Genomic DNA, 27,941 nt, shown 5'->3' with positions numbered 1-27,941 from the left:
AAATAACTGAGATTACTTAAAATAATGTCCTTTCTTCGATGAATGAAGTCAGATCCTCCTGTTGCCCTCAGGCTTTTGGTCACTTCATTCAACAACTTTTTTAACCTTGGAGAAGAGTGAGTAATTTAATTTCCCTAACTGTCAGAACTTCTCGACTCTTCATTTTATCATCGTAGAGGTTTAAAAACGACGACGTCTCACCTTCAGAGAGTTGTGGACGGCAGACTCAGGCGGGTAGACGATAAAGTGTCGCAGTGTGAAGCCAAAGCCCTGCGAGGTTCGCCGCAGGTGAAGCGTTTTGGGCCCCGGCCATGAAAAAGGCTCGTCCTCTGGCCCGGGAGAGACGGTGGTCTCGCTCTGATCGGGCCCATCCTTCTGCTTGGCCTGAAAAACAGAAAAACAACAATGGACGTCAGTGTCGAACTTCAAGATTTACAAAGTGTTAAAATGATTGATGCAACTTTCCGAGCATTAGATGAGAAAAGATGATAGCACTCTTGAGCGTGTATAGATATAATTGATATAGATAGAGAACTTTGGTGTTAATTTGTGAGTTTAAGAGAGGCTGGTAGGCAGATGTAGTGTTATAAAGAAAGAGATGTAGCTTTTCCATCTTGTTTCAAGTCCTAATGCTGAGCTAGGCATGCTGGTCTCTTTCTGCAGGAGCATGTAAGACTCTTAATCACAGGTTAAAAACTCATATTGGACAAAAAAAAACAGTTTAACCAGAAAATTCCAAATTTTCTTTGACTTAAAGGACTTATAGAAATCAATCAGGTGATTGAATCTGTAATCGAGAGGAGGATATGAGCACAACTGTGTTTAAATATGTGTTTTTGCTTTCTTTGGGACCCCTCAGAATAAACTCGGCTGCAGATGATGCACCGGTCTATACATCAAAAGCAAAACTCCACACCGTGTTCATTTCACACCTTGTAATTGAGTGAAACAATGTTGGTTTGCTTCAACAAGAAGAAGTGTTTGGTGATTCATAAAGCTGATTTAAAGAAACAGAAGATCCCTTGAGGGTGTTTCTGTTAATCTGCTGTTACTGAATAATAAAGAGTCATTTTGCCAAACTAATCCACTTTATATACATAGCACATTTAAAAAAACAATGAAGTTTAGCAAAGTGCTGCACAGTGAGGTAAAATAAGTTAAAACAGACAGAACATAGAACGCTGTCAGAAATAACAATAGAATAAAATAAACTAATCATAATAAAATACAAAAATAGTTAAAAAAAAACACAAAAAAAAGTGACATAAATAATACAAAATACATAAAATAAAAACACTGCAAGAGCAAATAAATATCCAATAAAAGAACAAACAGAGACAGAGACCACACAACTCTCACACTGGGTTAAAAGCCAAGGAGACACATTCAGAATCCCCCTTCACAAACCTCTCTTCTCCCTCTCAAAAGCAAGTATTTTTTCTCTTCTAGTCTTTATCTTCTTTTTCTATTGTGTTTTTCTCTTTTCTTGTCCTTTACAATCCCTACCATAACAGTCTATTCTCTTGTTGTGTTTGTTTTGTTGGTCATTTATAGTCCATCACTTTTTTTCTAACCTTTTTTTTTTTGTTTGTTTTGTTTTTGTGTACTGTAGTCTATACCTCATAACTTGATTTGGTTATTGCTCTCAAAATCTACTCTTTGTTTTTCTTTTATGTTCTGTTCAATGTCAAGCACTTTAATATCTTTGCACTGAAAATACATTTTTAAAAAGCCAAGGAGTAAAAATATGTTTCAAGACAGGATTTAAAAGTCAGTAATGTGGTCCAGCTATCTCAGTTTTGGGACTAATAAGTGTATGAAGAAGTTGGCTTATCTTTGAAGTAGAAGCTGTTTCTGTCCGTGTTGAGTAACACAGCGTGAATGAATGAAAACTTTCACTGAACAAGCTGTTTGAGCTTCAGTTCTGTTTCTGTCTGACAACAAACACTGGAGTAAATTTATACTCAGAAACATCCAAACCACACAAACACAAAGAAATACATTTTTTGTCAGAAGTCTCGATTCATCTTCTCCACAACCACATGAAGAGCTCATCAGGACATTTTCTGAACTTTTCAAAAACATTAAATGTCACAAAAGTGAAAATACACCCTGACTTTAAACGTCATGACCGGTTAACCAAATCCATCAGAAATGGACTCAAACTGCAGTTGAATACTTTGGTACATAACTTATGGTTACGTTGACGATCATATCTGTCATCGTAACCAGGGTTGTTATTAAAGCCACACTTGTTCTGCTCAGAGCTGCACACAAACATACATGTGGCTTCAGTTATTGCACGTTTGGGGCTTTGCTGGGCTGTTTGGCGTGTTTGCATGATGACAGACTTATCTGCTACATTCCTACTGTGACTAACACGCGCAGGATAAAAACAACCCTTCAAACGCTGGCAGCTCTCAGCTTGCATAACTTTACATTTATGCCTACATAACACAACACATGCTCCGCATCATCGGCACCGCTCAGATTTGAAAAAGTTCTGTAACAAAAAGCTGTTTATAAGGAGAAATGTGTTTACACTGATTCAAAGTGTAGCTAAGCTGGAACTACAGTGAGTCACTCCAGGCTATGTTTAAGAGCTGGTTTTACTGGAGATGACACTCAAGAAAAACAGAGTGAAACACGCACAAACACAGATGAATGGGGGTGATGGTGGTAACGCATTAGATCTGATCTTTGGGGAAAGCATCGTAATGAAAGACTCACTGATTTAGGGTTGAGTAGAAATATTTGGTAGATGAATCATTTGATCAGAAAACTGGTGAAACTTTGATTCAAATATCTGTCATTGTCCCTGAAGAGTAAGAGCTGAGTGAGCATGTTGAGGTGTAAAACCACATAGTGCCACATTACTGAAGGAAAACTTCAAAACTCTAGAAAAATTGAAAAATCAAAAGGCTGTACTATCATAGATCCCCAGGGTCCAGGGTGATATCTTCAAATGTTGTGTTCTGGTTCAGCTGACATGGCAAAACTACAAATATTCAGCACACACAGGATAAAAATCGGCATTAAGTCACACATGAAACCAGAACAGAAGCTTGTGCCAAAGAATGTTTCACCATAAAGATCTTCATCAAAGATAAAGTGATTATTAAAATAATTGATGATCTGTTATCTGCTCATGACTAATGGATCATCTCATTAATGTCAGCTCTTGTATAATCTGATTTCTATGACCTAGCCTAAAAAAAAACTGCAAAGAAAAAAGTAAAAAAGTAGAAAATTACAGTTAATGCAATGTTTTGGCATCATTTTTATTTTGTATTTTATTCTATCTTATTTTATTTCTATTTTATAATATTTTCTGGTATTCATCTAATTTTATTCTAATGATTTATTTTATTTGTCTATTATTTATCTGATTTTATTTTACTGATTTTAATGTAATGGTTAATTTTATGTTTCTATTTTTGTCTGATTTTATTTATTTTATTTTTCTGGTATTCATCTGATTTTATTTCAATGATTTTATTTTATTTTTCTGGTCTTTTTCTGATTTTATTCTATTGGTTTTATTTTATTTTTCTGGTATTTATCAGATTTTTTATTGATTTTATTGTAATATTTTATGGTATTTTTCTGATATTTATATGATTTTATTTTATTGATTTTATTGCAATGATCTTATTTTGACTTTCCTCTATCTTGTTTTAGCCTTGTATCATTTTACCTATTCTTATAATTTTGTCTGTCGTTTTTGCTACCTTTTTTTGTGAAGCACTTTGGTCTACATGCACGAATGTATGAAAGATGCTTTATTAATAAAAATGACTTGAGTTGAGTTAAATAACTCGTGTAAATAGATACAACTCACTCACAATAAAAGCCAAACAGGCTGGCACATCTGGAATCATTAAGGGCCAGTCTCCACTGAACTACATTTACACAGTGGCAGCACCCAGGACCCCAGTTTTAAAACACTTCTCACACGAGCTGTCTGTTGCTGAATTATGAAAGTTGTCCTGCGGCACTTCATCAGTAGTAACTGTGAGGTCTGTTTTAAAAAGCTCATGATGCTCGTTATTTGCTTCTACCCAAGGATATTTACAAAGAAAAATCTAACCATTGATGGAAACCATGTCGTAACTTTAGAAGCAGTTCTAGACCTGGATCTCCATCTTTCAGCGCCTTTACAAGACTCCATTTATTGAGTTGGTCCGGTTGACATAAAACCAGTTAGCCTCTTCTTGAGCCAGGATAACACGTTCGTCAAAATGCATCATCAACTCTCAACCAAACATCCCAAGTTGATAATCACCACCAACATTAAAAGATAATATTTTATCTCTCTTAATGAAACCACTTCATTCTGTGTGAACCTCTGACGAACACTCTGACCGCTCCTCTTGCTGCGAGTTGTCTGAGCAGCAGTTAGACTTCTCCCACATCCATCATCAGAGTTACGATGGAGCTAAACCGCTGCACCACAGGGCGTACGTTAGCGGTTATTGCTAACACCACCATAGAGACTCCGGGCTACAACACCCTGCCAAGAGTTTGAGCCTGAACTCGGCTCCCTCCACGGGCTCTTCTTCTACCAAAATACATCTGAGGTGTGGATCCAAAACAAAGACGTTCTCCCCCGTCGCCCCTCTGGCTTCTCCATCCACACACCTCTCCTCCTCCTCCTCCTCCTCCTCTTTAGCCCCAGTCTGGGAGCAGCAGATGTAGGGGCCTCCGGAGAGTGGGATGGGTGTGGGCCTAATGGTTTGACTGGTGAAATCACGAGCAATACCCAGCGGTGCAGAGCTGGAAGTGAGCCACAGTCCACAGTGGTGCTGTGAGAGGAGAGCTGATGGTTCAGCTGGGCTGTTTGTTGTGTTTTCATGCTTCAAATTTAATGTTGGCTCATGCAACAGTGGAGATATTTAGTGCTGCTGCATCAGGCATAAAGTATACATACTAACACTAATCTTCCTTTTCCCTGCAAAATTTGGCTCAGGTTCTATTTGTCTTTTTAGTTATTTATATTTTCACTTTGTTTATATATTTCATTCCTGTGTTTATGTAGAATGTTGTAACCATGTGTCCTGAAGGTGCTGGATAGACATTCTTACTTCTTACTTATTTAAATAAACTCAATATTTTGAGTTAGGACATTGTGTGGCAAACCGCAAACCGAATAATGACCCCAAAAAATCTACAGTAATACTTGATATGAAATATAACTTTTTGTCCAAACACAATTAAAATATCTATATTTTTCAATCAAATGCATGATTCTTAATGGGATACGCAAAATGTTGGACAAACAAAGGAAGACATCTGAATTTTATTTGAATTTGACAATACTTATCCTTGGGAGTGGGGGTGGGCTTTCGCAGCAATTTGCAAGAGGAATAAGTCATACATATTGTAATATTTGTAGTAAATAAACCTAGTATATCCAAAACTGCATTAACATTGTGTTGGGACTAAGGCTGTCAGCTTTAACGCATTGACAGGGATGTGATTAAAGCTGGGGTTGGTTGGTAGTCAATTTTTAGATACACTTTTTGTTATACTGGTTAAAATGATCTTTATGTCCCGATGGCAATCGATACATAATGTGTTCTTAAAAAAGAGCGAAAAAAAGCTGCTATCTACAGCCGGAGTAAACCTGTGAAAACACCTACCAATCCCTGCCATCAGGAGCCAAATTATGAAACCAATCAAATCCCGTCCTGCTGTTCTGCCCGCCTCCTGCAAAGCATACATTTCATGTTTGTTTTTTTAACTTTCACTATTATAATGTTTTGGTGTTTTCTTACCGCTGAGTGAGACATGAGTTGACGTAGTGCAGAGGACCGGTTTTGAATCAGTCACCATCATATGGTCGCAAATCAGCGGCGCTCGTGCATGTGAGCGGGGGCGTCATTTTAGAGGAGCTCCGAGGGGAGGGGGGAGGGGTTAGACGGAGTCCTGAGGAAATGCTACATTCAAATTCATGCTAGTTTTCTATGACTACCAACCCTAGCTTTAAGTCCTTAAATTAACACTTTATATTTTTTCAATCTTGTTTTTTGTCCCTTTTGGCACACTGTAGTTAAGCTGCTGCAGTGTCTTCCTGCTTCCCACTTTCACTGTGATGAAAATAACAACACCACTGTGCGTTTGAATGGAACATGTCACTTGAAAACTCAGAGATGGCTTTGTTGACAAGTCAAATGCAATATGCACTCCACCTACCACCTTACAGCTAGGCATACAGCTGCAGCTAATGCGACTAATGTAAGCGGGCAACAGCATAACAAAAGCAGACAGAGCACTATTTTGGAGTTTGCGTATCGCCATAGACAGGGCTTAAAACTAGCAACCGCCAAGCGCCAATGGCGGGTAAAAAATTAGTTTGGTGTGTAAAATAAAAACACACACCCGGCAGAGGCTGATGAAATATTTTGTATTGCATGTGAGGTTTTGTTTTCATTCTTTCGCCCATTTCTGCCGACTGTCAGGCTATTTTGACCCTCGCGGCGCGCTGTGCTTGTGTTGTGATTTGGTACGTCAGGAACGGCGTGACGTCAGCTACTGGAGTTTTGGCCGGTAGATTTTTGGAGGTCACTAGCCTACGGCAGATGAGGTAAAAAGTTAATTTTACGCCCTAGCCATAGACCTCTGGATGAAACTGAATCGAAGAAAACCAACACCATCTATTGGTAAACAATGGCAACAAACTGCAAGTCAGCAAAAATTGTGGTAGACTCGGGTCTAGCGGACGTCCTTAGGTCGGTATGCTTTACAGTCGCTGGGAATTATAGTTTCATGGATCTAAAAGTCAAGATCATGAAGAATGTTGCCTTGCATTCATTTGAAAATCAAGACACTTGTATGCTTTAAATTATGACTAGGGACTGTTTGAAATGCAAAATTAAGGAAACTAAGAAATCAAGAAATCATGCAACTAAGAAATACACATCGTTCAACCGCCCTAATTGTGACTTAAGTATGATGATTGTATTGTTTTGTAAAGCGTTTTGGTGATTTCCATCTCTTATACACTAATAAGGAAATTATACAGCGACAGAAGCAGCATAGGGGGACCACTGCTGCATAGGGCCGATACAAATTCACACTTACCCTCTCTCAAATTCAAAAAGACACAATACTGTAAATCCGCTCCAAACAAGCTCACACCTGATACTCAATTATGCATGCAATCTGTTCATCAAAACAGTCCTCACCATTATGTCTACTTCTGAGGGGTTTGATCAGCATGCTGCCATATGGTGCCAGGGCCTGCAGGGTGGTGCATTTGCATGCTCCTCCCTGCTTTCTTTATGTATATGAGACGAGGAATCTGAATGACATTAAGTCCGGGCTCTCTACTTGTATTTTTTATGTGTGTGAGTCACTCCTGAGCTGTCTGACCTCATGGATCTGCCTCTTCCACTCCCTTACATGTTTTCTCTCCAAACTTCTCTCCCTCCCTGACTGCAGACTTTAACATTAGTCACAATTATTCACTATAGCATTGGAAAGTACGCCTGCAACTCCCTCTTTAGGTCCGACATTGAACGATGACTTCATGTCATCAAGCTTAAGTGCACGCTGCGGAAAATGTAGTGGGTGTCAATGCGTGCACAGCTGGAAAATAAACAGTTTCTTTGTGACAGCAGAGTGTCAATGTGAAAGTACCAACAATAAACGAAACCTTAAACCCAAACAGACAGCTTACACATGATATCGGTCAGTGAAACAGGACTACCCTGACGCTGGAGAGCAGGATGACGCACACAAAATTCCTCAGACAGCACAACAAAGTGCAGCCGCCCCTCACCTCTCCTCCCCTCTCTGAGGCTTCCTATGTAAACCTATACATCTCTGCCAGACACTGATAATGCTGAGCACATATTTCAGCCGGTCGGGGGGTTTCCTAAATGACCCAAAAACTGTTTCACAAGGATGCTCTCCATCTTTCCCCCGATAAGACACAATCCTTACCCGAGATCGGACACAATTCCTCCTGGAGGCTTCCCTGAGCCGAGCCCAGGAGATGCTCCGGTTCGGGCTTGTGAGCCCAAGCTCAACCTCTCCCCAGTACGCCCGTGCCAAAAGCTGGAACCAGAGGCAGTATGGCTCCGACAAGCAGCCGTCCACCCCGGCGAGCCGAGCCCAGGGACAACCACCGGATGATGGGGAAGGAGAGAGGGAGCAGCACCCTTCTGCGGTCACATCCACATCCCGCAGGTCCGGGTGGTCCTTCAGAGGAACCGGCTTACAGCCCGGAGGAAGCCCGTTCCTCTGGGCCAGCATGGCGTAGCCAGGTTTAAGGTGGGATAGAATCACAGAGTATATCCTTTAAAACGATCCGGGTTGTTTGAGTTTGGGTTCCGTTTTCCTCTTGATAGTTTACTCCAACAGTGATGTCATTTTCAGCTTCTGTCTCCCTCAGTTGACATCCACTCCCAGGGTAAAGAAACAGGGCTGGTACTCTTGGCAAGACTGAAGCAGCAAGATTTGAGGTGGTGACATCAAATGACAACAAAGATCCTTAGTAATGCTCAAGTTTTTGCTTTCCCATAGATCATTTACTCCAAGTCCAAGTCCTCTTCCAGCTTCTTTCCACTCAGTCCACCTAAAAGTCTTCTCTCAGTGTGGAGAAACAGGGCTGTTCCTCCTGGCGTCCCACAGACACATGAGGTTTCCACTCAGAGAGAGGAGAGAGCGCAGCAGGCTGAGTGCTCTGCAGAGAGCCTGGGCCGACCAACGGACTGACGCACCCACCCACTCACCACACACAACTCTCCCTCTGAAGTATGCACACACACACACACACACCGGGCAGCCTCTTTCCTGTCTCCTGCATCCCTCTCTCTCTCCCTCTCTCTCCCACTCTCTCTCTTTCTCTCTTCCTAACTCACCTCCTCCGCTGCCAACCTTTTAAAAGTTTAAAAGCAACAGACCCACGTGTCTGTGCTGATCAATAAATCATAGGAGCAAATGAAAGCAGAGGCATGACGCACACACGAGTCAGAGGTAAGTTAAATAAGAGGAACACTCAAGAGAGTTAAAGAGCAGCAGAAGCGGGACAGAGTGTGTATCTATCTGCAGGGACACACACTGGAATAACTTGGACTGTTTTCACAGGCAGAGGAGGAAGTCAAGTGGGGCTGAGGCAGATAAGGAAGCATGTGTGCTTTGAAATATATAAGGCACAAAAATGTCCCTGGAACCCGCCTCCACCTCTGCAGGCCTGCAGCTCATCTGGGGACTACAAAGAAGTGATGGCTGTGTGGCAGACGTGGTTAGAGAGAGGATCAGGACTTACAGCATGGACGTGTAATGCATAGAGTTTGCATCCAAGTGAGGAGTTTTCTATAATGAGAGATTTATCGCTTCAATATGTAAAGAGAAATAGAAACAGAAATCATACATCTCAGATTTACTCACAGACTGACCTACTTCACCAACTTTACCTGACCAGTTTACTTACTCAGGGTGTTTCCTGCGGACGTCTACACTTAATTTTGGTACCACCTCGGCTCAACTCAACTCAACATTGTTGGTTTTCAAGATTAGCACTTGAGCATTAGTCAAGTGTCAATGAAGATGCTGCCGAAACCACCCCCAAAAAAGAAAAGTGAAGTTGTCCACTGAGTACGTCTGTGCCTGTTATTGTGCCCTGAATAAGACTGTAATGCGCACGTCTGCACCAAGAAGCAACCTCTGGCCGTGTGAACTGAAGCCAATGCAGGAAGTGTTAAAAACTGCAGTTCCTTGAGTGTCCACTTGAGGCTGGCTCCAGAAGTACCGGAAACCACATAGACACCAATTCAAAGAAGACGATTTTTGCAGCAGAAATAAACATGTTTACAGCCTGGTACAAAAAAGAGTGTAGTCTGGATAGCTTATTTCTCAATGGGCACACACTGTGCGGGGGTGAATTTTTTCATAACTCGGCATTTTCAAAGATATTAACATTACGAGTTTTCTATTATGAGAGGTACAGCTGACTTGATTGACAGGCGGGAACACTGTAGCTGTTGGCAAGGAGGCTCAAACCCCACCTCTTTACCTCACACTAGCTCGACAGACGTTAGGTTCAGTTCAGAATTTCCAAAATGGCACCCGTCGACGATTGGCTTCAAAACAGTGCTTCAGAAACAGATGGGTGACGTCACGGATACCACGTCTATTATTTTCCATTATTCAATTCTGTTAGTTTGTCCATAGCCTTCACCCTGCGTCTCTCAACCTTATTTTGGTCCAGGAAAATCCCACGTACTTTCTTTCTTACTAATGTGAAGTGACTCATTGTGTAAGTGATATTGTTTGAGCAGGTTTGAGGTGGAGATGACAGGGATTTGTGGAGTGGTTTTGTGGTAGAGATTGGTGTGGTGGTGTCATTTTGTGTTGATGTGATGTCAGAGATATGCTAGTCTCGTCCTTTGTCTGTGTTTTTTGTGCAAGTTAAAAAGAAAAGAAAAAATGGGCATCTAGACTGTCCCTCCTATCCCTGCAGGGCTAGTATTTTTCAGCCTCCAGGCCACGTGATAGTTTATAATGAACCTGACCTGTTTCTGTTGTTTCACTGCACCCTGATGAAGACCCAGTGAGGGTCAAAACCAGTTGGAGTTTCCTTTTTTTCTGTACACTACCTTTTAATAGCCCTGTATGAATTAAGGGCTTTTTAACCCTTTCCCCTACTCAAGCTGGTGTGCCTGAAGACAGCCCCCCATGGCTTTCCCCTTTTTTCCAAATAGTTGTTTCACATTATTCTTCAAGAGCACCTGGCTTCTACCTGGAGTTTACCACATTACCTCAACTGTACTTTGCTTACATCTACTTTAACAACTCTAAAACACCTACAGTATAGACACTCATATGAAGATTGCCTACATAGCTGACTACTTGAGTTCTAAGTGAGGATCAACCAGCTTCACCAAGCTCCAGTGTCTCTAAATGCTAACTGTGCAAAGAGGCCAACAAGAGAAACTGGAACATATCTACACAGTCATAACATCTAAAAACCTCCAACATCGTCGTATAATGCTAAACTCACCTTGACCATGACAGTGAACCCTCCCCGCGGGGGCAACCAGGATTACCCGCTTAGAATTACAGCCAAGAAAACAAGCAGACCTGCACTCCAGCACCTCCACCTCGCACTGGTTCTGCTGTGTTACGTAAGAAGGCAGCCACGGTGCCATGAGGGAATACCTCCTTAATCCCTGGTGGTAAATAAACTCAACAGAAGCTCAGCACCTGTGTTTACATCTATTAAGGAGGAGCAGTAAGAGCCTTGCGAGCAGGATAGACTTAATACCTTTTAGTCCATCTCTCCTGTAAGACCCGGCGCAGCCAAAACATCCACTTTAATATTTAATCACAGTTTTATCTCAGGCCTCTCTGGAGCTTTTATGCTACTCAAACAGCAACATCAGGGCTGACTAAGAGTTGAGTAAGTCTGCACTGAGGATTGATTTTATGTCTCTTTTGCTGTGTTTACAAGGCGTGTGTTGTATATCAGAATATGAGCTTGTATTGTTCTTCTCTTTCTATTAAGGTTTTTATCTTATTGCTTTTTCATTAACAACTAAAGGGAATAATAAACTTCCTTTAATGCTCATTTATGGGAATTCAGTTGAAATCCTTAAAGTAGATGTATCTGGCCCTTTAATGTAAGGAAGCAGCTTATTAATGACACAAACCGGATGACGTCTCATTGGTTTCTGAAGAGACTCTTTGGCGGTCGCCATATTGGAAATATTGACTCAACCTAAGTTTTGATCAACCCAGAGAAAGGCAAAGAAGTGGGGTTAAAGTGGACTTTTGGCATCCTAGCATACAGACAGAACACGCCCACCTGTCAATCAAATCAACCACACCCCTTATTATGTAAATCTGAATCATTCTTAGCCTACAGACGAGTTATAAAAAATGTGTATGAATAAAGACATGAGCTATTTAAACGGACACTTTAACATGGATGTTAATGGGGGCTTCTTTGCTTTTGGGTCCAGCCTCAAGTGGACACTCAAGGAACTGCAGTTTTTGGGAGTTTTTTTATAGGCTTCAGTTTTCAACTCTTGAGGTTGACACTTGTTTTTAACATCATATGACCAACTCGGTCTCAACAGATGTCTGGTTCTACTCAAGGTTTCTGCCTGTTAAAAGGAAGTTTGTCCTTGAAACCGGCTCTTAGTTATTCTGCTATAGGCTTAGACTACCACACCCGGATCCTGTCTTTCCCACTCTCTCCTCTGTCTGCCTATCACTTACTTTAACTCTTCCTGTCCCATTAAAGTTCCTAACCATAGACCTCTCTGGAGTCCCTGAGCTCCCTTGTCTTGTAGGTTCCTCTGGATCTCTGCCGTAGACGTGCCAGACTCCAGCTGCTACAACTATTACTATACGTCTCACCACCATCATCTCTCTCTCTCTCTCTCTCTTCATCTCCCTCTATCCCTCTCTCCAACTCCATCTCAGCAGAAGTGTGTCTAACATGATTCTGGTTCTGCTTGAGGTTTCTGCCTGTTAAAGGAAGTTTGGCCTTACCGCTGTAACTTGCTAAATACTGTGATGTGCAATGCTTATGGGGGATTTAGATGAGATCAGATTGTCTGTAAAAGGGGACTGGATCTTATCCTTTCTTGATGTTGGGTCTTTGTTAATAATAGAACAGAGTACGGTCTAGACCTGCTCTGTTTGTAAAGAGTCTTGAGATAATGTTTCTTGTGATTTGACAGATTGATTGATGACCGGTAAGCAGTTTATCACATCAGTTATTACTTGAATGGACTGCTCAGAAAGCCGAAGTCTACTAGTCCACCTCCACTTCCAACAGGTCCGTCTAAAGCAACTGTTGTTTCAGAAGCTGCTCCTCTGAATGGCGAACAACATCAACACAAGTCTATTTTGATTCCGAGAGATATTTGCTGTCCAAGCCGGCAGCGGGCGACTGTGAAAACAACATCAGGAACCCAGTCGAGGAATGTTTCCTTACAGCATCTTGTTACCACATTTGCGCGGCTCAATATAGCGTGTGGTATTCCGTACGGAAAAAAAAACGACAGGAATAGACGCTGCCAAACATCCATCTGAGACACCGGACTTAGGGAAGCCAAAAAAAGATTAAGCCTCACATTCTTTCACATAAAAACGTCAAATTCTCCAAATTGATTTGTGATTTTCAGAAAATATTGCAGTCTATTTCCAGTTTCACAAAGCCCACATCACCGTTAAAGGTACATTTCCTGCCATTCCAGCTTAGTCATAGCTCCACTAACACGTTTCAGGTTCTTGTAAGGTTTCAGGCCGCTTCATATATGCCTCTACATTCCTCTAAATCTAAAACACATGATAAGAAAATAGATCCTGCAGTGGAATTCCAGTTGGAGAGGAAATGGACTTAGTGCCATGGTGCTGACACAAAAACTAGTCATGCGGGCCAGAAATATTATGTCGTCGTTATAGCAACACGCCTGACCACAGCAATGTCGGCAACTGGACCAGTGTGTTTTCTCGTGCGGTGTCAAGGGTTGTGTATGTTTGTCTTTAGATCTGTGTGAAAAAGGAGGTCTGGGGTGACTCAAGGCCTTGAAATTGCATGTCGTCCTCTCACCCGCAGATACAGAGGAAAAGTGAAAGGAAGGCTGAATGTGTGCGTCCTGGATTTATCCATGCTCTGTTTGTTTTACTGATGGGGGAATTATTATAACAGTGTGTGTGTGAGGACCTGATGAAGTTTTAAGGATGAGTCAGAACATTTGAGGTGTTGTAGTTCAAAGAAAAGTAAGCAGAGGAGTCTCATTCTGACGTGTTCATCACTGTTTGTTTACACAGATATATCATGCAAGTGTTCCTGACACGAACACAAAGACAGATCGAGAAACGTCTGGAAGGAATTATCAAGAGATATATAAACGTGAAAAGAGTGCATACACTTGCTTTTATGTTCCGTGAAGGTCTGTGACTAAGAGCTAAAGCTGTTTACACGAAGTCACAACACACGTGAAACGCAATCAGAAAGCAGTCGAAGGGAATGTAAGCAAACTGGTCAGAAGTAAAAAATTTGCAAACAACAGACATTTATAAAGACGGATAACATGAAAGATTCCCAAAAATTGAAGCCAAAATATTTAAATCTCCCCCTACTGGCCGGATGATGTATAAACCATGGATTTCGCCTCCTCCATATGAACAGATGAGACATGAGTTAAACTGTAAAATTAAAATACACATCAAAGAAAATATTCCTCAGCTCATTCTTATCACGCTGATTTATATTCAAGTGTTCGTTTTTTTAGTTTTAGTCTTCTGGTTTTGCGAAAAGGGGCCTAACGCCTTGATGGAAAGCTCAAATAAAGCTCAGTGAGTTTGTAGATTTGAGGAGAAACAGTGAGAGGAAACGTAACAAACACTAACACAAGAGTGGTTACATTTTCCAAAACTGCAAGTGTCTGCTTCAAGCTCCCAAAAATTGAAAGCTCCCCCTACTGGCCAGCTACTCCCAGAAATTGCCTCGCCACCTCCATATGAACAGATGAGACATGAGTCAAACTGTAAAATTAAAAAAACATGAAATAAAATGTTCCTCAGCTCATTTTTTATTACGCTGATTTATCTTAAAGTGTTCGTTTTTGTAGTTGTGGTCTTCTGGTTTTACTAAAAAGGGTCTAATGCCATGATTGAAAGCTCAATTGCAGCTACAGATTTGAGGAGAAACAGTGAGAGGAAACATAACAAGCACTACACAAGAGTGATTGAACTTTCCAGAACTGTGTCTGCTTCAAGTCAACATAAGAATCTGATGGCTTGTGAACTCTACCAACCTGAGGGATCTTTGCTGTTTAATCTATAAGTTAGATGTGTGTTTTGCGGGTCCTTCAGCTGATCCCTACAGCCAGACTCCGCCTTTAAGTGCACAACATATCAGCGCCCTTCACTTGAGGTACTTTGGCTTCACTTTAAAACAACAAGGGAAGTTTGAGATCCATCTTTATATATTGTAAATTATGTAAATGAATCTGCTCAAGACATATTGTATTAAGCTGAAGGCAATGTCTTCCACCTACTTTTGGTTCTTAGATCAGAGTCCACAATCCAATAACATTCAGCTGATGACATTTAAGACAGTACAAAGTGTTTTTTCTACACTGTGAGAAGCTGGAAGCATCAAAGGTTTGTTATTCTCTCTGTAGAAATTGTCATAAATGGCAAATGGACATTGCACTACTCAACATGTTCATTCATTCACACCACATTCATACACTGAGGGCAGAGGATGCTACATTAGAGGACCATTCGTATCAACTAATCCCATTCACACACATTCACACCACTGACTGTGTCACTGAGAGCAATTTGAGGTTCAGTGTCTTGCCGAAGGGCACTTCGGCATGTGACGGCAAGAGCTGGGATGAAACCACCAATGTCAAGCTGAGACAACCAACTCTCCAACCGCAACACATCCACCCCCAGTTAAAACTGTCGCTCCAGCTACTTATCCACTCACTTAGAATAAATGTGGCTGAGGGACATTTGAAATTACAGTTCATTCCCAATTAATCCATTTAATTTTCTTTCTGCTGGTTGATTAATTGTTCAAATATCTTCAACTTTCTTATTCTGGTTGTCTAGCTACACAAAACCCAAATGTATTACGTTTACGAGAGAAAGGCAGCAAAAGGTTGATGGGATAATGGACAAGTTCAAACACGCCATAAACTGACCACAGCTCTCACCAGTGAGGGAAAATCCCTAAAGATATTTACAAGTTTACACAAGAGGTGTAAATTGTAAGCAGGAAAAGAAGCAACAGCAAATAAAACTGGTGTACAACAAATGAAATGAAATTTCCAATTATGTATGGAAAGCAGGGATACGAGCAACAGACAAACAGATGCTGGGCAGCATCAACCAGATTTTGTTGCTCTCTCTCTCCACAACTTTGGACGCCACACAGAGCAATTTGATCTTGGAGTCCCCCCTGCTGATAATTCTGCAAATGGCCTTGTGGCTTGACACAACACGACACGGCGAGCCAAAACCAACCCTCCAGACCGCCGCTGTGGTGAAATAAAGACGAGGATACTGAAATCGACAAGATTTCAGGGGCTGGTGTTGCATTTTCAAGACCAAGCACGAGTCTATTAGCTAAAATAACATGAGATGTGTGCTGACGTGAAGGTCAGACAGGTCAAGCTGGTTTATTTGGTGCAAGAAAAAGCAGCCGCTCTGTTTTTAATATTTACATTAAAAGCATTCCAACAACTCTCAAGGTTGAAAAATGCTTTAAATCCGACTTCAAAATCTCCAAAACCAGCCAAAAATGGGTTCCCGAGACGTGAAACTCGTTTCAGATGTTTACATTTCTGCAGAACACAACACAATGAAAACCAGGTTGTTTCATGACGCCGTTTCATTTCAATCCACTCAAATTGTGGAGTCTTGGATTTATTAGATGATTATCTGCAGCTCTGATTTGTGTAACAAAGAGAAAAGAGGCCCGTGGTCTGTAAGCAGCTGACAGGATCTCTGGACGTGGATTAAAGACACAAGGCACCGACAGGGCTCCAAAAACTACAATGAGTAATACTGAAGTCTCCGATCGGTGCTCGTGTGTGACCAACTTTATGTGTGTGTGTGTGTGTGTGTGTGTGTGTCTGTGTGTGGTACAAGAGGGCGAGAAGAAAAGAGAAAGTCCTGCAGGAGGATTAGGCTCCATTCGGGGTGGCTTTTCAGGACTCCTGGCGGGTGTAAGATCTAATCTGGACACGCTGCATCTGGGCTCCGCGAGGTATGGCTTACTGTAACAAAGGACCGGCTAATGAGGGCCGGGGAACAGACTGCGCGCCCACACCACTGCACACCCATAATGCCCCGCTTCATTCGGCCCTCGGGGGGAACCGGAGGGGAATGAAGCCCACAAATCGACGACCCCGGGGAGGTAGCAGGCTCATCGGGCAGATACAGGGGCGGATTGATCTTGTTTCAGGCTCAGATAAGTGCCTCAGTGTGAGCGTGGGAGGCAATAATGGAGTCAGGTACTGAATGTGAGAGCCTGTAATATAATTTAACCACGCTATCATCCGCCAATACACGAAGAGGAGGGGAGGGGGCACACGTACAGTGCCAGGCTTTCTTTGCTGAAGGGAAGGAGAGGAACTGAGACTGTGAATGAGAAAGAAAAAGTGAGTGAGAGAAGCTGTTTTCACCTGGGAATATTATAAACAGCCGAATTAAAGCAATGAAAGAAATATGAAGTGTGAAAAAGCCATATGTTAAATTACTTCTTCAGGGAAAAATAATCCAAAGTTTTCACAAGATTTGTGCTCCAAAGGTGCAGAAACACCCGGCCAATCATCGATCACAACTCAGACAAGAAACACTTAAAATATTATGCTGATAATTTAATGTTGAGAATCTAAAGCAATGTCCCTGAAATGAACTCACCAAGGATTATTGGACAAATCTGCAGCTCCCTGTAGCTTTAAGAAGATTAATAGTGACACTCAGCTCATTGTTTAGCTGTCTGGCCTAAAATTTCACATTAACCGCTCTTATAGTGTCATTTTAGGCCAAGGCAGGACCCTGTCTGCTCAGTCAGACACTGCTAATGACTGGCTGGTGAAGGTAGTGGAGCGTTTGGCAGCTAATGAGGCAGATTGGAAGTGGTGGAGACCAAAAACAGAGTAAGACGAGGGAGAATATTGGAACATCTCAAGCAACATATTCCAATAATATTTGGTGTATCTGCATTTTTAAAATTGGCTGGCTTGTGAACGTGGTGGAGCATTTGGCAGCTAATGAGGGAGATGGAAGTGGTGGAGACCAAAAACAGAGAGAATATTGGACCCAAAATCAAAAAAACAAAAAACGTATTTCTGTAATATTTGGTGTATTTGTATATTTTATGTTGGCTAGTTTTTGAAGGTGGTGGAGCATTTGTCAGCTAATGAGGCAGATTGGAAGTGGTGGAGACCAAAAACAGAGTAAGAAGACAAAGAATATTGGACCCACAATCTCAAAACCACGTATTCCTGTAATATTTGGTGTATTTGCATTTTTAATATTGGCTGGCTTGTGAAGGAAGTGGAGCATTTGACAGCTAATGAGGCAGATTGGAAGTGGTGGAGACCAAAAACAGAGAGAATATTGGACCCAAAAAATCATAACAACTATTCCTGCAATATTTGGTGTTTTAACATTTTTAATATTGGCTGGCTTCTGAAAGTAGTGAATCATTTTGCAGCTTATGGGGCAGATTGAAGGTGGTGGAGACCAAAGACAGAGTAAAAAGAGAGAGAATATTTCACCCACAATCTCGAATCAACATTTAACTGTAAAATTTGGTGTCTTCGCATTATCTAAACTTTTTTTATCATCTAAAAAGTGAGCTGCATCCTGTACACTGGTGCAACCAATATATTACTATGAAAGGTAGAGAGGTGTATTCTATTGTGTTATGGTATTTTACCTAGAGGATGGTTACTGAGTATGCATGCTGCTGCTATACCCAAACTATCTTGCTTCTAAAATGCAGAGGAAACAGAGTTGTCCCCTTGCAGCTATACTGGTTCCTGAACAATGGCAAAGATATAAGAACAAGAAAGACTGTAAGTGCAGTGCCTAAACAAAAGAAAACATAATTCAAAAGTCTTAATGTGAAAGTCCTGTAACAACACAATGGCTGACTTTCCTCGTGCATGCTTTTGTTGTGAGAGGGAAAGTTGGCACCAGCTTTTTTTTCATTTAAGAAGTAGCCAACTCAAACATAAGTGATGATTCAACAACTCAGACCAGTTTAGCTCAAGAGTGAGTTATGCCCAGTCAAATTTATGAGCCCATGCGTCTCTTCCACTGGCAAAAACAACTATCAAAATCACAGTTTGCTATGGAGACCATCTGCAGAGCTGAGAAGAAACACACAACAACATTCAGCATCCAGAAGAGCAAAAAATCAGGGGATTTCCTTCAAGTCAGAGGAGCTGTGGCTGCTGAGTGGAGAGGTTTTCAGGTCCTACATTCACCCAAAAACGAACCAGGAAGACAAAAGCTGCGAGCCCACTGGGGGGTTCACATGAGCTCAGCGTATTAGCGAGGCTCCCCAGTGAAGGAGCTCTGCTTGATCTGGACAATTGTCTGCAGAAGTCCCTTGACACTCCCAGACAAACGCCTGTGCCAATCAAGCATTCAGTAGCCGGCTCATTCACTCCTCAGCAGCTGCTCTCAGACTGCGACAAAAAAGGAGCAAATACGTTTCTGATGACAGCCGTACCCCAACTCAAACACCTCTTGAATTAAAAAAAAACCCATCTCTGTCAATGGTTAATGATTGCATCTCTTCTCCTCTCTTACACTGTTCCCCTGAGGGACAGAAACATGGTCCAGAGGAGGTGAGATGAGTGTGAGTTTCAGATAAGGAAGTGCTAATGAAGACACACCTGTCAGGCTTACACAGGGATGTCAGATAAACATCATGTTTAAGGTCAGTATCAGGGGGTCAACATGCTACTAGAATCGTACCTTTGAAATCTCTATTAGAGTCATTCATCAAAACAGTTTCGAAGGATGGGTTACTGCAATGTCCACTACTACATGTAGCCACCAGCAATTAACAATTTTGCCATTTTTCACTATTTTTGGGCTTGAGAAAGTCACTTCTATACACAGCATTCATATTAATGGGAGCTGTTCAAGTATGATGATATTGACACAATCTGGGTCTTAATTGATTTCACAATTAATAATTGTCTGTTATTTGGTGGAAACATACAATAAACATGTTTTTTCTAGGGATGCACCAAAATGAAAATTCAGAAAAATTAGTAAACCAAGGCCGAAAACTGAAAACCGAAACACCGAAAGAAATGATTATGCCGATTATTAGTAGGGAGTAGGCCATGCATTTTCTGTTTGTGTTGCACAGGCATGTTCTAGGCCATTTAGACCACTAATAAGTAGTATGTCTGTTCCTGGTTAAATTAATAATGATTATTGTGTTTTAAAACTATTTTTCTGCCAATTAAATAAAGATTGTGTATATATTTTTCTAAACCATGCCTTTGTATTCATTTGTGAACTCACCTGTGTATTGTTAAAGGGGAAACCCTCTGTTAAAGGGTCAGTAACTAAAAATAAGTATATTGTTAAAACTCTTTGGGTGAAAGTCCCAAGGTGGCGTTGTTGGTATTTTATCTTCTAAACCCAGAAATCCCTTTCCAGCCCTAGCTTGGTTACATATGTAATGAATATGGTGTGTGATTAATGTATACATGTTGAGTTTAGTGTGTTGTGAATATATAGAATGTATTTTAGGAATTTATGTGCTTTGGCAATAACATCTCTTTGTTCATGCCAATAAAGCAAATTTGAATTTGAATTTGAATTTGAATTAGAATTAGAATTTGAACAAAAATAGCAAAAACACCACTGCAAACGTAGCCAGTTTGGTGTCGATGACCAACATATAAGTCAATAAAAGTCATGTTGGCTCCAAATACAAAGATAACTAAACAGATATGAAAAAAAGTTGAAAAAAGAACAATGAGGAGAGAGCTGCTGCAACAAGCAGCCACTCTAGCGGCGCTTAGCAACGAAAATGTGTGATGTCACAAGAAAACTGATTCTGGAGAAACATCAATGGCAGATTTGTGATGTCATATTAGAAATAGACTTGTACTTAGGTAAACCAAGCCTCAAACCCTCATCAGTTCACAGATCAAATCTGAGACAGCAGTCAGCAAGGCTCGCAACTTTGAACTGGTGTACATTCGAGACACTTACTCCGCTAAGATTAGCAATGGAAAACAAGTTGAACTCAGATGATATGATGGAGAAGGAGATGGAGGCTGAGGAGATGGTTAACACAATGCCATTTCCCCACTTTCATCCTTCCTACAGCTTACATGTTAAGAATCTGGAGCAGCAAGTGAAGGCTCTGCAGGAAGAGGCCAGAAAAAAAGAATTAGAGGAAATAAACAAAACCAACAAGATTAAAGAGCTCCATGATCTTGTTGAACAAAAAGACAACCAGCTTCAGGCTGAAAGGGTGAGGGCTGACACCCTCCAGAAAGAACAGGAGGAATTTAGGTGGGAAGTTCATGAAAAAGCCAGCCAACACCTGAAGCAGGTTCAGAATCTGGAGCTGGAGAAACTTTCCCTGGAGCAGAAGGTGGGTGCCCTTCAAATAGAACATAACAACAAAATTAAAGAGCACCAATATATAGTTGAACGTAAAAACAAACAGATGAAGGCTGAATGGCTGAGGGCTTCCGACCTCCAGAAAGAACTGGAGAATTTTGAGTGGGAAGTTGAAGAGAAAGCCAGCGAAGAGCAGGAGCAGGTTCAGACTCTGGAGCTGGAGAAACTTTCGCTGCAGCGGAAGGTGGGTTGGTTGAACAACAAGGTTCAAGAGCTTGTGCGCCTTCTTGTATCTAAGGACAAAAAGCTGATAAAGAACATGGTGTTGCCTCGCTACCTCCGATCAAGACTGGACATGAACAAACAGGAGCTTGATAAAATGACCAAGACGTTGATAAAGAAGGAGAAGGAGCTCGTAGACTTGAGGAAGGAGACCTACACCGAAGCGCAGATGGAGAACCTAAGGAACCAGCTGACAGGACAGACCACAAATTGCTTCGATCTGTCCAGCAAGCTAGAAGATCAGGTGAGGGTCAGTCAGAATCTTTTGGAGGAAGTGGCAGACCTGCAGGAAGAGGTCATGACCAGAGCATTAGAGGATCCCATCAAGATTCAAGAGCTCCATGATCTTGTTGAACAAAAAGACAACCAGCTTCAGGCTGAAAGGCTGAGGGCTGACACCCTCCAGAAAGAACAGGAGGAATTTAGGCGGGAAGTTCAAGAGAAAGCCAGCCAACACCTGAAGCAGGTTCAGAATCTGGAAGTGGAGAAACTTTCCCTGGAGCAGAAGGTGGGTGCCCTTCAAATAGAACATAACAACAAAATTAAAGAGCACCAAGATGTTATTGAACGTAAAGACAACCAGCTGCAGGCTGAAAGGCTGAGGGCTGACACCCTCCAGAAAGAACAGGAGGAATTTAGGCTGGAAGTTCAAGAGAAAGCCAGCCAACACCTGAATCAGGTTCAGAATCTGGAGGTGGAGAAACTTATGGAGCAGAAGGTGGGCGCCCTTCAAAAAGAACATAACATCAAAATTAAAGAGCTCCAAGATGTTATTGAACGTAAAAACAAACAGATGAAGGCTGAATGGCTGAGGGCTTCCGCCCTCCAGGAAGAACTGGAGAATTTCGAGTGGGAAGTTGAAGAGAAAGCCAGCGAAGAGCAGGAGCAGGTTCAGACTCTGGAGCTGGAGAAACTTTCACTGCAGCGGAAGGTGGGTTGGTTGAACTACAAGGTTCAAGGGCTTGTGCGCCTTCTTGTATCTAAGGACAAAAAGCTGATAAAGAACATGGTGTTGCCTCGCTACCTCCGATCAAGACTGGACATGAACAAACAGGAGCTTGATAAAATGGCCAAGACGTTGATAAAGAAGGAGAAGGAGCTCGTAGACTTGAGGAGGGAGACCTACACCGAAGCGCAGATGGAGAACCTAAGGAACCAGCTGACAGGACAGACCACAAATTGCTTCGATCTGTCCAGCAAGCTAGAAGAGCAGGTGAGGGTCAGTCAAAATCTTTTGGAGGAGGTGGCAGACCTGCAGGAAGAGGTCATGACCAGAGCATTAGAGGATACCAACAAGATTCAAGAGCTTCATGATCTTGTTGCGTCCTCAAAGAACCAGCTGCAGTCTGAAAGGCTAGAAGTTCAGGAGAGACTCAGTGAGATGGAGCAAGTCTCTTTGTGGAAGAGGTTTAAAAAGACCATGACTCCCCACAGTCACCGCCAATATAAACATCTGAGATGGCAGAAGCAGGACCAGGAGTGAAACGCCAACCCCTCTGTTCCCCCAATCCCCCTCAACATACCCAGACTGTAACAGGCCGACTCTGCATGGGTTTACTCCGGGCACTCCGGTTTCTTCCCACCAATATCTTTGAAAGAACTCTCTTCAGAATAATTTCTTAGAAATTTCAATAAAAAAATTAAAACAACTTCATTTAATTCTTAGAATTTCTTAACTTCTCCAACATGCTTTTCATTCTCACTCGGTCAGAGTTCTGGTCTCGGCGCTGTTTTGCAGGGCCGGCCCCGTGGCATAGGCAGTATTGGCAAATGCTAGGGGAGCTTCCCGTCTAAAGGTGGCGCCAGTAAGGATAAAAATTTGAAGACAATATAAAAAAAGAGAAAAGTTTTTTATCTATAATTTTATTGCCTATTGTTCCATCTAATATCATTTTCATGGTGTTACTTAACAATGTTACAAATTTGTGTTTTTTTTTTCAAGTGTTTTTTTATTAGCCTACCACTACTTATTCACTATCCTGAACAGCCATGCTGACAAAATCCATGTGAATGAAAACACGTGTTTAAACAAGCTAATTTTGTCTCAAAAGTGTGGAAAAGAAGACAAGATAGTCTTTTTTTAAATGTATTTTATTTGTAACTTTTTACATGTATTAACAAGACAAAAGAAATACAATCAAACAGGGATTCAGACATGTGAAATGAAATAAAATTGATAATAAAAAAGAAATGAATACAATAAACAGATGACTAAGTTAATAGAAAACACGTGAAGAAAAATCTAGTTGAAAACAAGATAGTCCTTTTGGTTGTCTTTTTTCTCTGTTTTTGCCTTTCTATTTAGCTTGTCTTTGTTTTGTTCTTTTTGTCTTGAGTTAAAGATTCTGCTCAGTAACAGTGTGGTTTAAAGACTCTGCTCAGTAACAGTGTTGAAGTATCCCCGTCCAGGCTGTGTAGGCAGCCGTGGTTGTAGCTAAAGTTTATTGTGTCAGGCCTTTTCATGTTTCTTTGCACTTTCTAATTTATTATCTAGATGTGTGTTATTGTAGTGAGTGTGCTGTGTTTATAGGCCTGAATTAAATAATCTGGCTGCAGTTAGCGGTATCCTTCTATCACTGATTTCTAGGATAAGTAGTAGGGGTGCAACGGATCAAAAAACTCACGGTTCGGATCGGATCACGGTTTTGAGTCACGGATCGGATCATTTCTCAGATCAGCAAAAAAAAAAAAAAAAAAAGAAGACAAATACAACTTTGTCCCTCCATTTATTTTGTAAAACACTTTTAAACTTTCGCCAATAAAATAAAAACAAGATTCAACTCAAAATGTACTGCTTGTGCAAAACACCCTATCTGTGGGCCCAGTCCTACCTCATTCACTGCATTTCATGGCATGGCAAGTGAAGGAGCAGAGGAACTTCAAAAGTTTCACTCCATTCTTCTTTCAATCGTTGATTTTCACCGTCCACTTTTCTTTGAGCTGCAAACTTGGAACACACCGTTTTCGTGCATTCTAGGGTCCTACAGCTGGCAAAGTGCCAATATGTGAACTGCTCCATAAACGAAAGTGAAAGTTAAAGATTTCACTCGCAGCATTGAACTCTAATTGACCCATTAACAGGCTGTCTGCGTATCGTTGACATGGAGACAAGTCCCGGTAAACACAAGGTGACCCGACCAAAACACAGAGTGAAGGAATAACAGTTCGGGGGCCACAAATAGGCGGCTGGACACGGCCCATGGGCCGCGCATCGACGGCCTCTGGTCTAGTGGGTGCGCAACGGAATTTCATAACGTGGCTCAAGCACATTCAGCATTCACTGTATTTCACAGGGAAACCAAAATGCTCCCATACATGTGACTTACAAGATGCAGGAGGTTTTTCAAGTTCCTCTGCTCCTTCACTTGCCATGACTACCGCTGCGCTTGACGAGTCAGTGTGGATTGAACATGCGGTCATCACGTGAACACGCGCAACTTTTTTCATCAACCAATCCGCGGACCACATCCGTGCCGAACCGTGGAGAGGCATCCGTACGGATCACGGATCAACGATGATCCGTTGCACCACTAGTGCTAACCTCACTAAAATCAAGGATCTCATTGAACATATCAGACAACGAGGGTGCATGCCCCTCATCTGATTCAGAGACACAAGTCCTTTTTTCTGCGCTCTGTTCACCTTCCTGCACCATGCGCTTCTCCGTCTCCAAGCGGGTTCTCTGGAATCCATCTCGGCCTGGATCATTTCTCGTGCGCGCTGCTTTATTCCCACAGTTTTGGCCAAAAATTGTTGGTGGCCGAAATTTCAGTGCATCCCTAGTTTTTTCAGAACTGGTAATGCTTTTTCCCAATAGTCATTTTACTGACCCAACCTTGAACACATCACCTTATTTAGTTAGCTAACTAGCTGTTTTCTTGCCAATTTAAACTCCATTTTCTACATTGGATTGACATATTTAACCAATATGGCTCCATTCGGGAGCCCTGACGTGGCTAATGCTCACCACGACTGCTCTTAAGTGGAGGAAAAACATGACTGTCCAACAGAAGCAGCAAGAGTTGTTGAAGTTTTTCAACTTGAAACAGTCTAAGGTCATTCATCTTAGTTCAACTTGATGCACAATGCCAACATGCTTGACCATGGAGGTTTTGTGGACATTAATCATACTTTGAGGGACTACCCATGAAAGGCTTTAAACCAAAGTTTATACCAATGCAGAAGTTCTCAACAAGCCTTTGATTCTTCCCACTTTCCTAAATGTTAGTTGCAGCCTTTGATTCATAAACGTCCTTGTAGTAACTCCAATCCTGTTCATCTACAGCTATCCTTATTTAGGGAGTATGCTGTTGTTGTTTTCTTTTGAAATAGACTGATAACAATAACTCACATCTCATGTACAATTTCCGTTATGTGCTATTTCCAACGTAAGCAGTGCACCAAACACTTTATAATGAATAAACTCTGTGTAAAAGTTACAGGGTGTTTATATCAGGCCTGGTTTAGCAGCAGTCTCAGCTGCAGCAGCAGTAGCAGGTGTTGCGTGAGTGACCAGGGATTAACCTGTGAGAGCAGTCTTTATGAATGGGTCGGATTTAACACGTCAGACACAGGGCTTATGTCTTAACGTGATTCCAGAGGCTGGAAAAAAAAGCCTGAGTCAAGCTTGATTCAACCCCCATGAGACAGCACTTTTCCATCCTGGACCCACCCAACGCCACCAACCGCCCCATGTCTGGAAAATTTACATAAACTTCATGAATCTGACGCTGGAACAAACACCTGATTCAAGATGTGGAGCTGCTAAGAACGCCAGAATAGGACGTATAGACGAACCTGTCCACCCTGAATGTAAACTTAGTCATCAGGCTTTCCAGGCGTCTGAAAGGCTCCTTTAAGAACGTGTGACACTGTCGTTAGCCAAGGCGTGCTTCATAAAGAGCCCATATAGCAGCGCTGTAAGATGATCCTGGAATTCCCTCAGCTGAGGTTTGAGGTCGGACTGCTGCAGACTCAGGGGAGGGGTGGAGGGTCCAGACACTCCAGACACACGCCTGACGGGTGCATAATGACACCGTAACACTGCATAATGACACCTCACTCATTAAGATGTTTATTCACTTAAAAGGAGGATATAATAGTCAATTTTGTCTCTTTTGTAGTCGCAGCAAACAGAGCGGTACAATGAAAAGTGAACCAGAATGGACAACTGTATGTCTGACATGAACTGACCAGTACAGCTGTGCAGTTCTGGAACAATAATACATTATAACTGCATTTAGTGCTGTGATTATACCCTCTAAAAAGTGGATTAATACAGGGTGAGATTACAGAGGTTTTATGGGACAGTTAGAATATCACATGATAAATACACTCTCTTAATTTAATCTATAGAGATTTAGCTTAGCATTAAAGCCTGTTTTATCCAAAACAAAGACCTATTTAATTCCACATTGAACCCATTTAACCAAAGACACTAGTGAGGATCTAATACACCACTATGTTCAGAGTCGACTAAATCATGTTCCTTGCACTATCATGATGGTTCAAGTTTTGTCAATAGGGGTGTAATGATTCATCTACTACATCGATGTATCGATTTATATTCCTATAATCTGACTACATCAATCTGTGCTTGGCAAGTGGGCCTTCCAGACGACATTTATCGATCTAACATTGTTTTAAAAGGTAATAAATCGATTGGATCGATACTAGGAAATAACACATTGGATTGAAGCATGGCAGACTTTATATGGATGTGTTGTTTTTGCACTTTTAATGATAAAGACGTTAAACGATACTCAATTCTGGCTGCCTGTCTGTGACGTCATCGCCACGCGCCAGCAGACAACAAAACACAGCATGGCGGATGGCAGAGGAAAAGCCGGTGAGCAAGAAATTATCAAGCCATCATTGCGGTCCAGCATGTGGAAACTTTGGCTTTTGCAAAGACAGAGGTGTTCTAAATAAGTCGCCCTCTACTGTGCCTTTAATGAAATGTATTGAATATTGAAAAAGAGAGCAGAAAAGGTTAACCTCCTGTTAAAGGTGCAGTTGGTAGGAATGGGGTAAAAATCGTTTATTTTTTTAATGCCGGGTTTGGAAAAAAAGTCATATTTCAAGTAATTTGAGATTGTGGCCAAATCTCTGTTTTCCAATGCCTTTGTATCAAGCAATGTTATTATTCCCCTTCGTTCCCGTTATCACGAACCAATCAGAGCTACTCTTCAACCCTCTGTCCTGATTGGTCGAGTGGCGGCCCCTAGTAGGTTGTCCTGAATGGTTTGGAAGCAGGCACTACTTCCTCATAGATCAAGCACGAGAAGGAGGGGAAATCTTGTGGGGTGGGGTAGTATTGACATCCAAAATCTCTCTCCAAACTGATGTTTATATCACAACTACCAACAGCAGCTTTAATTCAAGCTGAAGTGTTGGTTGCACGTTATTACAATAAAATGTGAATGCATTTGCCATTAATTGTTGTTTACTTGTTTGTTTGTATCTATAATTAATTTATACCTGATTCCCTGACAAGAAACAACAGGAATCTAGGACTGTCCAGTATCAAGGTATTTATTTCACAGTCTGGTTGAATTTTTGGCTGA

At 41.6% G+C, this 27,941-nt stretch overlaps 2 protein-coding genes across 3 annotated transcripts in view; one reads left to right on the top strand and one right to left on the bottom strand.

The window, feature by feature from the left end:
• The window catches only part of LOC117829068 (rho GTPase-activating protein 21), a 128,649-nt gene that overhangs the window by 55,815 nt on the left and 44,893 nt on the right, over window positions 1–27,941 (bottom strand). The window contains exons 1-2 of one of the 2 annotated variants that reach the window (XM_034706603.1): window positions 7,948–8,660; window positions 202–384 (exon numbers count right to left, since the gene is read on the bottom strand). In XM_034706603.1, the coding sequence (XP_034562494.1) occupies window positions 202–384; window positions 7,948–8,259 (495 nt within the window). In that variant the 5' untranslated portion in view covers window positions 8,260–8,660. Of the gene's footprint in view, window positions 1–201; window positions 385–7,947; window positions 8,661–27,941 lie in introns of those variants that run through there. The other variant, XM_034706604.1, reaches the window with a different exon arrangement.
• LOC117829069 (golgin subfamily A member 6-like protein 22) lies at window positions 20,648–23,029 on the top strand. The gene is made up of 2 exons (XM_034706606.1): window positions 20,648–21,841; window positions 22,055–23,029. Exons 1-2 carry the CDS (start codon window positions 20,753–20,755, stop codon window positions 22,856–22,858), a joined length of 1,893 nt encoding a protein of 630 aa, XP_034562497.1. The 5' UTR covers window positions 20,648–20,752; the 3' UTR covers window positions 22,859–23,029.

Source organism: Notolabrus celidotus, chromosome 17 (assembly GCF_009762535.1).
Source record: "Notolabrus celidotus isolate fNotCel1 chromosome 17, fNotCel1.pri, whole genome shotgun sequence".
In the NCBI taxonomy this organism is placed as follows: Eukaryota; Metazoa; Chordata; class Actinopteri; order Labriformes; family Labridae; genus Notolabrus; species Notolabrus celidotus.
The sequence above is the reverse complement of the archived record's forward strand: the minus strand, read 5'-3'. Positions and strand labels throughout refer to the sequence as shown.